The following is a 15,318-nucleotide window of genomic DNA, read 5'->3' as shown; positions in this document are numbered from 1 at the left end:
AAACGAGTTAATCTGTTAAATATGTAGCGTTAGGCAAGAAAAACCGCCATGGTACAAGTTACAAAACGGTAATTATGTTGATTTTATTTGTTTCAGATTATTCACACACTGACTAACGAAAAAGACAAAAGCAAAGCTACATTTTTCAATCGTCTCATTGTTTATGACGTCGTACAGCCTAAACCATGTGTCTTACAATGACATAATTTCGTATGTACGTTTAGTGGTATTAGTGGCGACTGTTTGAAAAATATGTTGCGAAAGGACTTAGTAGTAAAGAAGTAAAAATTAAAACGCCACATCTGATGTTATAGTTTTACTGCATAAACAGCGAAAACGTAGTAAGCGATACTCTCTTTGCCCTTTCATAACTTTGTATCTGGGGAGGCGTGGAGGGGGTGATACCGACAATAAGTTTCGGAAATCTGTGAAATTATATGTAAAGTTTGTTGGAAGTCGCTAAGTACTTAAATACAGGAGGAATATTGTGTGGATAATTTGCGCATCGTGAGTTCCGGTGCCACAAGACACATACACAGATTCCAACTTGATTTATTGTCACACGTTAACGCAAGGTTATGCTTTTTAATGAGTAGCTTAAGATAACATTTTAAATTCGATCAATAATTGTAATGGCATGCTGAAAATTAAATTTTTGTTGCCCTTGGAAGCGGTTAGATAATGAACCTGCGACAGGGGCTATGTCACGGAGTGATTGTTTACGTCATTTGGTAATACAGATTTATGTTCCAGACGCGTTTCATCTTCTACGTTAAGGCATCTTCAGTCGATTTAATCTAGAATAATACAGATTTTTCTTACAAGACTTTGACTTCAAACGCAAATTTGTTTTCACTTAGTGTCTCTTTCGTTAACTGCTTACGTAAGCGTTCCCAACGTTACTTCTTTAGACTGGCATCACTTACGTAAACAAATAAAAAAAAGAGACACCAAGTGATCTCACACATTTACGACGGAAACCAATCACTGTTCTCGCACGAAATATCTGCAGTTAGAGCTTATGAACTACAAAAACTGCAAAACAAAAAGATCATAACGCGAAAATGTGCAGATTTTTTCAAGTGTAATGACAGTGTGTCTCGTAGCCTATGACCAGATGACTAGTAACGCAGATTTTGACAGAAATGATAATGACTAACAGAAGGTAGTTCCTTAAAATTATGAGGCAAACTGTTTTCTAGTATATAAGAATCGCATTTAAAAAGGAAACTATACTGTCCACTGAAGTTGCCTTTATGTAAAAGATGAAACACGTCTGGAAAGTAAACGAATATAAACTGACGAAAAAAAATTAAAACACTAAAATATGTTAATAAATTATTCAAACATTTATAAAATATTTTTTACTTTGTATCTTTTATTATTTTGCCAAATATTATTTTATGACTGACAATCTCTTTTGAGAATGTTTACTTCTGTCTAACTTTAAGACTGCATCATGAAAATTCAAAGCCTTTTAATATTAGAACACTACGGCTTGTAGTATTCCATTTTAAATTTCCTCTACTTTCTGACTGATGGTATATACACGATTTATGTTTCTGTATTTGTATCATAAACATTTTTATATACTAATGTGCAAGTGATCCTATTCTATGATACATAGAGTGTCTCATAAGTTTTAGCCACTCTTCAGATTTTCCTTTTCCTTTACATTTTACAAAGAAACAAAAGTCGTTATAACATTGATCACTGTCTGCTCCCACGATGTATTTAAAAGTGACTAAAAAAAGAGAAAAAATAATGTATAATAATGAAATTTCAGGACTACATTTGTCTAGGTAACATATTCAAGAGATTAACATTACAAGATCACAGGTCAATGTAAGGGTGAGATAAGCCATTGCAAATGTGAAACGCTGGTACATTAATAACAGGTATAATCTCTACAACGTTGAATGCAAGCATGCAAATGTGCACGCATTGTGCTCAATAGGTGCTGGATGCCAGTTTTTAGGATGGAGTTCCATGCCTCTTGCACTTGATCGGTCAATACAGAGGCGAGTGCTACAGTTTGTGGATGACACTGGAGTTGTCAACCTGTCGACACTTGGTAGAGCAACAGCGGTATGTGGGCGAGCGTTATCCTGCTGGAAAAAATCCCCCGGTATGCTGTTCAAGGATGGCAGCACAACGCGTCGAAGCACCAGACTGAGGTTGAAATTTGCGGTCAGCGTGCGTGGGATAATCACGAGAGTGCTCTTTTCATACGAAATCGACCCCACACCATAACTGCAGGTGTAAGTCCAATGTGCATAGCTTGCAAGAGGGTGGTTGCAGCCACTCAACTGGCCCCCTTCTAACCAACACACGGCCATCTTTGGTACTGAGGAAGAACTTTTATCAGAAAACGGAACAGATTTCCACCCTGCCCTTCAATGAGCCCTCGACTGATACCAGTAAAACTAAGTAAACTCCTCCCGAACAGGCCACCAAGACCTAACGGACCGACCGGCCGCCGTGTCATCCTCAGCCTACAGACGTCACTGGATGCGGATATGGAGGGGCATGTGGTCAGCACACCGCTCTCCCGGCCGTATGTCAGTTTCCGAGACCGGAGCCGCTACTTCTCAATCAAGTAGCTCCTCATTTTGCCTCACAATGGCTGAGTGCACCCTGCTTGCCAACAACGCTCGGCAGACCGGATGGTCACCCATCCAAGTGCCAGACCATCCCGATAGTGCCTAAATTCGGTGATCTGACGGGAACCGGTGTTACCACTGCGGCAGACCGTTGGCCGCCTGATACCACTGACGTCACAAATGACTGTGGTTTCGCATCTCTGGAATTCTCGCTTCGGGGCGTCTGGTTTGGAGCTGTCCTTGAAGTGACCAATCAATTTGTAACAGTTCGTTGTGTCACTGTGATGACAAGTGCTGCTCAAATTGCTGCTGTAGATGCAGTACGGTGCGCCAGAGCCATATGCCGAACACGACGGTCTTCACTCTCGATAGTGACACGTGGCCGTTCGGAGACCCGTCTTCTTCCGACGGTACATTCTCGTGAACACCACTGCCAGCAATCGTGTACAGTGGCTGAACTACTGGCAGGTCTTTCTGCAATATCGCAGAAGGAACATCCACCCTCTCGTAGCTCTACTGCACGTCCTCGTTCAATCTCAGTGACGTGCTGATAATGCCGTTGACGAACCTCAACTCACGACCGTTACAGCGATTATTTGAAGCAAACCTGATCTGCACCGACATGGTGGCGCAACTAGTGCCATCCTTATGCGGCTGGCGTGAAACTTGAATAATCTTGATAATCTTTGACGTATATGATGCGGTGCTCTAGAGACCCTGTGCGACCTATTCACACATTGTGATGGGTGCTGTGTATCTATTATGCTCGGAAAGCCACCTTTACAATACTGCTAGTGTTATTTATAGCTGGACGGAGTGGCCGAGCGGTTCTAGGCGCTACAGTCTTGAACCGCGCGACCGCTACGGTCGCAGGTTCGAATCCTGCCTCGGGCATGGATGTGTGTGATGTCCCTCGGTTAGTTAAGTTTAAGTAGTTCTAAGTTCTAGCGGACTGATGACTTCAGAAGTTAAGTCCCATACTGCTCAGAGCCATTTGAACCATTTTTTGTTATTTATATGTTTTTTAGGAGGGCCACGTTCGTAAAGTAAATACTTGTCATAAGGCTTGAAGTATAGTTAGCCAGCTTCGCCAGTAAAACTTTACTCGATGATTACCGCTGCCCGCCAATCATGTCTTAGTTACGTTCTTATTTTATTTATTTTATATCTTACATACATATTTGTGTATGGAGCCAGAACGCTTGTGTTTTTGGTATCATAATAATATGGTTTTTGATTATTCCCCATTCGGTGAGGCACATGGACGAAACGAGGGCCATGCCGATGGCAGCGTACGTGGAGTCACTGTGCATCTTGGTCCGCATGTCATTTCCCCCCCTGTTCCTGTGCCCTTCGGTTTGCTTCTGACCTGGCATTCCTTAATTCCATGGGCCTATGCAGGTTTTCGTGGTTGATTTGTAGCTTGCTCATAACGAATGCATAGATGGTGAGAGACTTTATAGCAAGTTAATACGTTCTTTTTTAGCGCTTACAGTACCTAAGACCATAGTGCCTAGACAGGTAAAGCCGAGCATACAGGTTTTATTCGCGCGTCACATTGTACCTAAGTCGTGTTATGAACAGCTTTCTGTGTGCATATTCCTGACATCCTTATATGAATAAAGGTAAATTATAATATGTAATTTTGTAAGGCGCTAATGGATAATGGCTGTGCCTCAGACGCTTTTACTTTGTAATTGAAGTACTTTATGGTGATTATAGTACGTACAGGAAATGTATGCGTAAATGTGGGCTTTGCATGGGTGTGTGAAAAGCAGTTATAGTAAAGTTGTATTGCAGTAGTAATGAGTGGTTATATACCGTGGGTCTGTGTGTGCGCTGCTTGGACAGCGCCATCTAGTGGCCGGTTGTGAACCGCTAGAATCACCGCAGGTAAGCCTGCGCGGAATAGGGCAGAGATGATGCCGACCGGTGTTTATTAGGCAAGCAGTGGTAGTTTCATCTGGTGACTTCAATTTTATATTTTACGGAAAGAACGACCATGAGAACAGTTTTTTTATTATTTTTTGTTGGTTGTGACAATGATTTTATCTGATGGTCTGCCTCATGTGCCATGATGTCCATATGGTTTTCTAGCCTATAAGAATCGCATTTAAAAAGGAAACTATATTACTGCACATTGAATCCACTGAAGTTGTCTTTATGTAAAAGATTAAACACGTCTGGAGAGTAAACGAATATAAACTGACAAAAAAAAACGTAACACTAAAATTTGTTAATAAATTATTCAGACCTTTATAAAATACTTTATACTTTGTAACCTTTATTATTTTGCTAAATATTATTTTATGACTGACAATGTGTTTTTAGAATGTTTTCTTCTGTGTCGCTTTAAGACTGCATAATGCAAATTCAAATCCTTTTAATATTCTGACACTATTTTAAATTACTTCTACCTTCTGACTAATGGTATATACAGGATTTATGTTTCTATATTTGTTTCATAAACATTTTTATACACTTATGTGCAAGTGATTCTGCTTCATGACACATAGTCTACCTCAAAAGTTTTAGCTAGTCTTCAGTTTTTCCTTTTCCTTTACATTTTACAAAAAAACAAAAGTTAATATAAACTCTTACTATACATACAATTTTGTACATATATTTTATTGATCAATAACGCATGTCACCTGCTTCAGTGTTGTTACAGGAACCTGTTAATTCCGTACCTTACATTGTCATTGTTTTATTCTTAGCCTTCTAGTACTATTTTTTATACTTTAACTATATTTTTGTTTATAAGACCGTCATCTAAAATAAAACATAGCAATGCCGTTTAATATTGTCACATGTGAAATTTTCAATATATATATAGGAGCGTCATAGGCAGTATTTCAAGAATATGCACAAGTACTGTGCCCTCTCGATTGCTTTCTTTCTCAATTTTCATCTGCAAGAACTAATTATTATCTATCACATAATCTATACAAATGGATGTCTCTTGATACACCTTGAAATTATATGTGTGCAGCATTTACTACAGCTCGACAGTTAACGACTTTTGTAGCTTCCTTAATGGAAAGCGCCCTGCTAGAGCGTTTCAGGTATGTGGATCTGTAATAATCGTAATGTATATAGTTAACTCATGTAAGCCCTCCCTCAAACCTGTTATGTTATACCTTCACAGATTCGATAATGGCACCTTCAGAGTGCTGAAACCGGTCGTCTAGTAAACGATATTGAAGCGATCGTGGCTTTTCAATTATTTTAAAAACAGAGTGATCGCCGCACGACACACCATGTGTTCACTGCAAACCTTGAATAATCATCTTTCAGATGTAGAAAGACGCCTGACAACCTCCGTTTATGTCGCCCAACTTCTTCCCGTTGCTGCGATTTTTTTTACCGTCAGTGTAGATTGCAACGAGAAAAAGGCGTTTCAGTTTATGAAACGAATGTTTATACTCCTTTTTTGTATATCTAGCTGTGGAGCTAGAGCACTGTTCTGTTTGGAAATAAAAGGAAGACGACTTTTTGAGCGCGGCAGGTGGCGGCCACTGACTCACCCCGAGGTCTACGTAGGAGGTGTAGAAGGGGTAGGGGATGACGACGATGAGGGCGAGCAGCCAGGTGACGAGGGCGCAGCCGGCGGCCGACAGCCGCGGCTTGGCCGGCGTCAGCACGGCGCGGTGCCGCTCGGCCGCCGCCAGCAGCAGCGTCAGAGTCGTTACGTGCAGCGGCACGTCCTGCAACAGAGAGCACAGCAGTCACACTCCACCTGACAGAGCTGCCAGTCTCGAACGTGACGTACATCATTCACCGAGACAACTGAGTTCTGTGAGCCACTGCACCAAGTACTGTAGGGCACTACATCCACAGGATGTTGTCACGAAGGTGATTCTGCTGTGGCGCCTGGTCTAAAGAAACAGGCCGTGTATCGGATACTACAATGCTGTTTTATACGTTGTATCAGATACTACAATACAGATTTCAGCTACTTATCACATATTACTATATCACTGCAGAGCAATGTATAAGATACTACAAAACTACATTCGTCCTTGAATCGGATACTACGGAAGCTGGTAGTCTCAAACGGGACGTACATTGTGATATTTCTGGCTTATTCAGCCATCATATTTGGCTCCAGGAAGCTATTCCCAGGGCAGTGGAAATGCAAGAAGCATAGAGATGACGCAATGCGGGATGTGGGATGACGTGTAAAAATTACGAACAACTTCAGTTGGAAAGACCACATAGATAATATTGTGGGGAAGGCGAGCCAAAGGTTGCGTTTCATTGGCAGGACACTTAGAAGATGCAACAAGTCCACTAGAGAGACAGCTTACACTACACTCGTTCGTCCTCTGTTAGAACATTGCTGCGCAGTGTGCGATCCTTACCAGGTGGGATTGACGGAGGACATCGAAAGGGTGCGAAAAAGGGCATCTCGTTTTTTATTATCACGTAATAGGGGAGAGTGTGTGGCAGATAAGATACGCGAGTTGGGATGGAAGTCATTAAAGCAAAGACGTTTTTCGTCGCGGCGAGATCTATTTACGAAATTTCAGTCGCCAACTTTCTCTTCCGAATGCGAAAATATTTTGTTGAGCCCAACCTACATAGGTAAGAATGATCATCAAAATAAAATAAGAGAAATAAGAGCTCGAACAGAAAGGTTTAAGTGTTCGTTTTTCCTGGGCGCTGTTCGGGAGTGGAATGGTACAGAGATAGTATGATTGTGGTTCGATGAACCCTTTTCCAAGCACTTAAAAGTGAATTGCAGAGTAATCATGTAGATGTAGATGTAGATGAGGTACCGATGACAGATGTTAGGTTCGGTACCATTCCCGTGAGAAAGACCGCCTGCATGTTGCTGCTGCTGTGTGATTGGCTGTTGTGTTCGCCAGTAGGGAGCCAAAACGTTAAACTTTAGTTGCTATTATTAATTTAACCTGTCATCCAAATTACTTCATTTTTAAAAAATAAACATCTCTCAACAGCCAGCTATCAATCGGTCATTCCAAAATTATTGAAATCAAAGTAATACTAAAACAAAAGACTGACGATATTACTGCCGATGCACTTCGGTGGCGTTCGGGTCACGCCTTGCTGGCTTGGCGCGCGAGGTATCTCGGGCAGTCCGGCTCTCCAGTTCTGACCGTTCCCGTAGACAGACATCTTGTCTGTTATAGCAATATTTGTTTCATGCTATTTTATTTACTACACTTCCGGGAGGACGACGGTTCAATCCCGCGTCCGGCCATCCTGATTTAGGTTTTCCGTGATTTCCCTAAATCACTCCAGGTAAATGCTCGGATGGTTCCTTTAAAAGGGCACGGCCGACTTGCTTCCCCGTCCTTTCCTAATCCGATGAGACCGATGACCTCGGTATCTGGTCTCCTTCCTCAAAGAACCCAACCCAACAGTTCCGACCGTCGCTAGGTACACACATGTTGTCTGTAATAGTAGTATTTGATTCATGTAATTTTACTCTCCAGTTCTGACCGTTCCAGTAGACAGACATGTTGTCTGTGGCAGGATGTATTTCATGTTATTTTAGCCAGATATAATGACTGTGGAAAGATATGTTCAATACGTTGTGATCAAGAATAGTTTCTCGTGCCTATATCAATAAAAACGCGAGTGGCATCCCAAATGAGTTATAGTTTATTCGTAACAGCAGTTCCTTGCGATGTTAATTTCAGCCTCAAGAAAAAGAATCCACGACCTGCGTGCTATTTTCTGCGCTGGGGACATCATCATGATGCGGACAGCAGGTTAGTGAAGTGTACAAGAACTTATGTATTCCACACAGGGCAGTGGAAACAACTAGGCACCTCACGTGTACTGCATGCACAGTACAAATGTGCTCAGTGACACGTCATCTGCAGTAATGCACAGGAGGTAAAGATGGATGAAAATATTAACACCATCTCACGTTTATTCCTTTTTTCTTGCCGTAACATTCACCGAGACAACTGAGTTCTGCGAGCCACTGCACCAAGTATCTTAAGGAAGTACATACACAGGACGTTGTCACGAAGGTGATTCTGCTGTGGCGCCTCTTCCAACGAAATAGGCCGTGTATCGGATACTACAATACTGGTTGGTTGGTTGGTTGGAGGATTAAAGGGACCAAATACTACAATCCTATTTTATACGTTGTATCAGATACTACAATACAGTTTTCAGCCACTTATCAGATATTACTATAACGTTCCAGAGCAATGTATCAGATACTACAACACTGCATTCTTTCTTGAGTCGGATACTACGGGGTGTTCAAGAAGTCTTTCCACGGTGCCGTATGATTGCTAGCCGCGCATGCCGTATGCCGTAGTGAATATACCGAAATGAAACTCAGTGAAATACAAGCTATTAATTTATTGAATACTCATTTTTACTTACAAATTTTCACATTAAATGCTGAAAGTGTCCCCCATGTTGTTGAATACACAATTCAATACGTCTAATCATGTTTCCAAACGCAAGCTGTAACATTTCTTCTGTAACAGAAGCAGTGAAACTGGATATTGCAGTTTTCAATTCATCGATGCATTTGGACGGTTTTTATAGACAGTTGCTTTCGCTGCACCCGAGAAGATAAAGTCAGGTGGTGTTAGGCCAGGCGATCGTGGAGGCCAAAGTACCTGTGAAATTATGCGATCACCGAAAACATCAGCAAGCAGTGACATTGAAACGCGAGCTGTATGCGCGGTTGCACCAACTCGTTGAAAACAACCGTTCAGTATTTCATTTAACAAAAGTTCTGCTATGAATGGGTACAGAATTTCAGTGCAGTATCGTTGTGCGTTTATTGTTTCGTTGAAAAATATGGGACCCACGATCTGACGTCTAGAAATTGCAATCTAAACTCTTATTTTCACAGAATGAAGTGGTTCCTCATGAATGCACAATGGATTTGCAGTACTCCACATACGAGAATTTTGCGAGTTCATGTACCCGGATAAATGAAACCACGCCTCATCAGTGAAAAACGTTTCATTAAGAATATCCCATCCATTTTGTTGAACGAAATTTTTGAAGCATTGACAATAAATGCAGTCTCTTGCCATGGTTAGTATGCCGGCCGTGGTGACCGAGCGGTTCTAGGCACTAGAGTCTGGAACTGCGCGACCACTACGGACGTGGGTTCGAATCCTGCCTCGGGCATGGATGTGTGTGATGTCCTTAGGTTAGTTAGGTTTAAGTAGTTCTACGTTCTAGGGAACTGATGACCTCAGAAGTTGTCCCATAGTGCTCAGAGCCATTTGAACCATGATCAGTATTTTTTTCTTGCACGGCTGTCTCTTTGTATGGTAAAATTTCTAATTTTTTCCTTACAGCTGTGTGGGCCGTTCCGACACTAATATCGATTTCCTGGGCGAGTTTTCTTACTGACTTGTTCGGACTTATGGACATTTTATCGGAAATATCGAGTAGTTTATCCTCAGGCAAAACGCTAGGACGACCACTTCTCGGTGCATCTATCGCTGAACCTGTACTTCGAAATTTGTTAATCAGGTCTCGCACAGTATCGCGATGTTGGGGTGTTCTCTCCGGGAAACTCAATTAAATGTTTGGCGAACTGAAACTGTGTATTTACCGCCAGCTATAAACACTTGTTCGACTAAAAACGTACGTTCTTCAGTGGTTAGCATTTTAAGAGTGACAAAACCGAAAGAAACGAACAAAGGAACTAAACTTAAACGTTCACGTCAACACAGAATGACACACACCGACGATACTACTGACGCTGGTTGAGATAAACGAAACAGTGGACTGTCGGGAGAGTCCACTTGAAGGGAAGTAACTCAAGGCAGGCGAACAATCATCCCGCACTGCGGAGAGACTTTTTGAACACCCCGTAAAATATTGTTTTCCGTGTGTCCGGTCCTCCAATAACGCCTTGAACTCTCAAATATCGTCGAAGAAAACCTGTAGATGAACAAAAACCCATCGGAATAGTATCCCTCATGTTTATAACTATAGAGCCTGTACGCATCTGACAGCGTTCACTACCTATGTTCCAAATCGCCACGCATAAAAACGGGATCCTTCTGGGTCTGATACCTCGGGGTCTATAGGTGATAGAAAGGTAGGGCCGATGGTTTTGCGTAACTCTTGGGCTAGGGACCTTTCAAAGTACGAGTGTTACACACTTTCTCCTGCTGGAGCAAATCGCTTGGTTCTCTTTGCATTTGATGTGGTACACGGTGAGCCTTAAGGGCCTTACAGAGACACGATTAATTCGGGCCAGGTTCCTTTGGCATTTTACCATTTTTTCGTGCCAAAACCGATCCCGGATTTTTCCATTTATTCATTCCAAAACCCAGTCGCGGATTCCAAGACAGTTATGCATAGCAAATGACTGATATTTTTACGATGTACCCCTCAGATCCCGACTTCGAGCAACCTTGAAAAGTGTGTCTTTACCTGTTTCCAAGATACAGAGCTTCATAGTTACACTACTCGCACAAGTAAAATACTCACCTTAAGTCCAGTGTGAGCCGAAAATGTAATTTATAAAGTGACGTATCACGGAGAATTGCACTGTACAGTGTCTCCGCTATCTTCATAATGGTTCTGGGAGCACCATGTTTCAGTACTGATGCACATGCAAAATTTTTGTGCACGCAGAATCCAATGCGAGATGTAAAATAACTTCTGCGTTGGTTCAGTTTCACAGAAGTAATGTATCAAACTTTTACTGACCCACTTTTCAGCCAGAGTCGTTTCAACAGGAGCATTTTTCCGCTGGTTTCTTTATGTTCAGTTTATATGCTCATGTGTTGTCAAAGGAAAGAAATGCTTCTGGCGTACAGTACTTACAATTATGCTTGCTGCCATCAATATGTCTAGAAATAATAGTCTGAAAAGCAATTTAATTGTGACTGGTACTTGATTCACTGCGACAATGACCATGTCCTCTGTAAAATACGAAAAGGTTGCCGCACTATTAAGGAATACAAATTCACACACAAACTGATGAAACAGTTTCAGAGCTTATATATTTTTAAAAAGGTTGTTACCGTTCGTAATTTGTATCTCAGTGGATAGCTTCGAGAACAAGGTAAACACGGTGCATTTTGGGTTATGCCAGAAATGAAAAGTTGGGGATAAACGAGTACTAATTACGTAAATTCCAGGTCAAATCAGAATTCTGAGAAACACTATTTCACCTAAATACTGCTACTGCCGGCGGGTTTGGTTTTCACTAAAACAGTATTTAAAACATGAAATGTCATATTCAGGATAAGAGAACAGTAAATTGTAATTTTGACTTTTCAAGTATCACAAACAACCTGTGATCAAGTAGCTTGGGCAGTTGGAAACAGGAATGTTAAACTGTATTTCTATAGATTGTGATCATTATACAGAAGTGGAGATATTGTATTATAGCTACCATCATCTGTTTAATAATTAACCTAAATTTCAACAATTGTGAGGCACCTTATAAAGAAGTCCATATGTAAAAACTGTGTTGACGTTGGATATAGGTCTCCTGTTTTGGCAGAGAAAACGGAGAAAGGAGTCGTCAGTTAGGAGGATGATGTGTTTCACAATTTTTACATTTTTATAGTGATACGCAATGTAAACGCCCAGGCTGAAGTGTTTGATACATAACTGGAGCAAGAAGCTACAAATGAACAATGAAGACTATTGTAACCAATGGCACTCTCTGAATTTGTTGAAATTAACATCACAAAATCCATTATTCAAATATTTGCAGAGCTGTGGATACGAACTTACAATGTGCTCCCCCAATATCCAGGATGTGAACGAAGTGCTGAACTGACGTCAGGTGTGATGGGACATGCGATATCCAACGAAAACTCTAGGGGAGGTCACGTTACCTACTTATGTGAGCCCTACCTGTAGCAAGGTAGCAAGGCAGCGTCAGTTACACCCCCCCCCCCCCCCCCCATAAGACCGCCGAAAAGGCTCTCATGAAATTATGCACCCACTCTCATTTCACTGTATCCCTACCTGTCAAATTCAATGCTTTCTGGAGCGAAGAATAGTCGCAGCTTGCTGCATTCCTCATTCTCTTCAGGTTATTTTGTCACTGATATTAGGAGTGTGGTGTGCAAGCAAAGCGCTACCTTCCGTTTGGTCGATTATAAAGAGTGATACCGATCCCCAGCGCCAAAATTTCAGAGTTTGTTGGGGATGTGTTCTGGCTATTTTTATAGATGACCCGTGGTCTGTGGTGTCTAGTGCAAAGGGAGTTGTAGTCTGCTTATTGGAACCACACGCACACACAAGTACACACACACATGAAGACCAGGTACGACGTCTTTCCACAACTGGGGAGGAATCAGTTACAGCTCTGTTAACCAATCAAAGGCCACGCCCACCGACATGTCTACTGAATGTTTGTTGATCTACCCAACGGCAAAATGATCTACCAAAGAGTGTGGCTTCATCAGTTCCGGTTTCCATTCCTCCAACTGATACATTTGTTCTTTCACACCGTCCTATAAAGTTTGCGTTACCATCACGGATACACCCTATGGTAACTAGATCTATCAAACTTCGAGGCTAGTCTTCTACGTGTTATTTCTGTTTCATTCGCAAATAGTTCACTGGAAGATGGTTCAAATGGCTCTGAGCACTATGGAACTTAACTTCTGAGGTCATCAGTCCCCTAGAACTTAGAACTACTTAAACCTAACTAACCTAAGGACATCACACACATCCATGCCCGAGGCAGGATTCGAACCTGTGACCGTAGCGGTCGCGCGGTTCCAGACTGTAGCGCCTATAACCGCTCGGCCACCGCAGCCGGCTCACTGGAAGAACTACTGTCGGTGAGCACGTTTATGACTTAATTCCGGAACAATCCAACTGTCGCATAAAAAAATAAGAAAATGGAGATCCATTAGAGAGATAGATCTGCGGCGGAGTAGCTGAAGATTTCGTATGTAGGGACATAACTTACTAGCAGCTTAAAAACTGTTAGGTTTTCTATTACATTAACTTCTGGAAATCACACACACTTGCATGAAATATATCCGGAATTGCGAATACGGACAATCTTCAGCTGTACAGTGGAATGACAACAATGAAAATTTGTGTCCGTCTGGGACCCGAACCCGGATATCCCGCTTAACGTAAGCAGTTGCCTTCAGCGCTTTGGCTTCCGAGCAGGACTCACGGCCAGATCCAAACTTCCACAAGAACAGCCCACGGAAAAAAAATGGGTTAAGTCACGTTTTGTACATTTCTCAGGAGAGGAAATGTAAACTTTCAAGATTACAAAAAAAAGTAAATAAATAAATAAAAAGAAAAAATCACTTCAATCGAGCGTAAGTAATATAATTATGATTCCAATTTTAACGACAGTAGAGCAAATACATTGCAAGAAATGACAACTGAAATTATATGACAAAAAAGACAGCAGATGGAAATGAAGTACATGTTTACCACAAAAAGCATGAGGTAAGTCTGCTACTGTTTGGTAAGCTTTCGTCGCTTCATTGTCCTGTTTAGCATGGGAAGTTACTTTTTGTTAGACCCTTGATTTTGGTTCGTAGTGTAGCATTTTGTAATAGATATTTCTTGCAGCTTGACCACAAAGCTGTTTAACTTCTTGAAAGTATGCTTACTTTTCATAAGGTATTGGCAGGAGCTCTGAAGACATACCAACAAAATTAGTTGTTTGCAAAACAATCGTGATGTGTCTTTCAAAAAGTTTCATATTACAAAACGCTTACCGTTATATGCTCTTTGAAGCCGCAATAATTTCTCTGGTTCCTACGGTTGATACACAGGTTCGACGTCTACTTGTAGACCAAGAGAATGTTCCGAACGTACTGGTGTTCAAACTCCGTTGTAAGTTCAAATGGTTCAAAAGGCTCTGAGCACTATGGGACTTAACATCTGAGGTCATCAGTCCCCTAGAACATAGAACTACTTAAACCTAACTAACCTAAGGACATCACACACATCCACGCCCGAGGCAGGATTCGAACCTGCGACCGTAGTGGACGCGCGGTTCCAGACTGAAGCGCCTAGAACAACTCGGCCACACCGGCAGGCTCATTGTAAGTAATCCAATCCTGTATCACCTTCCTTCACAACCAGAGCTTCTCTGAGCTATCGTATCTTGAAAGATCACCTCGGTTTGTAACATTTTTTGTAAAGGTCGTTCAACCTCGTACACTCTCTTGTTGGACGTCAATGTCTTTGTAGTACCTTGCGGTTTCAAAAGCATTAATCCCTATCTTCTGGTAGCTCTTCAATAACTTTCTTATCGAGAGTGTCCTCTTATTAGAAATACTATTTTGACATTATCTAATCTGTTAATGGTTCTGAATCACTGTGTATTTATTACAAAAACCCTTACTTTTGGATCACGGTCCTCACTCATACAGGGTATTTCTGTAAGAGCGTGCAAAAATGTAACACAAGATAGAGAATGTTCCATTGAACAATTTGAGGTAGGGAACCTGGGACTGGAGAAGCCAGCTTAAGGAGATTTGGAAGCAAACTTGCCAACCGCTTTGTCTGGCGTTACTGTTTTCCAGTTTATTTGCAACTAACATGCGTACAACTTTACACGTACTGTTCTGTTTATTTACATGTACATTCTTTGTTTCTTACAAAGAAACAAGGAAGTTATGATGTAGGTTTTGGTTATTTTACTTGTCCTTAAGGCGGCTCTGTTGTGTACTATTTACATTGTCTCATGATAGAACGTGCTACCAATCAACGACAGACCGATTCATTACTCGGTGTTATTCAG

At 41.5% G+C, this 15,318-nt stretch overlaps 1 protein-coding gene across 1 annotated transcript in view; it reads right to left on the bottom strand.

Moving 5' to 3' along the window:
- The window catches only part of LOC124787057 (gastrin/cholecystokinin type B receptor-like), a 198,204-nt gene extending 183,261 nt beyond the window's left edge, over positions 1–14,943 (bottom strand). Inside the window, exons 1-2 of the mRNA XM_047254313.1 lie at positions 14,920–14,943; positions 6,131–6,310 (exon numbers count right to left, since the gene is read on the bottom strand). Of these exons, the coding sequence (XP_047110269.1) occupies positions 6,131–6,310; positions 14,920–14,943 (204 nt within the window). The remainder of the gene's footprint in view (positions 1–6,130; positions 6,311–14,919) is intronic.
- Positions 14,944–15,318: the final 375 nt, after the last annotated feature.

Source organism: Schistocerca piceifrons, chromosome 1, assembly GCF_021461385.2.
Source record: "Schistocerca piceifrons isolate TAMUIC-IGC-003096 chromosome 1, iqSchPice1.1, whole genome shotgun sequence".
Classification (NCBI taxonomy): domain Eukaryota; kingdom Metazoa; phylum Arthropoda; class Insecta; order Orthoptera; family Acrididae; genus Schistocerca; species Schistocerca piceifrons.
The sequence above is the reverse complement of the archived record's forward strand: the minus strand, read 5'-3'. Positions and strand labels throughout refer to the sequence as shown.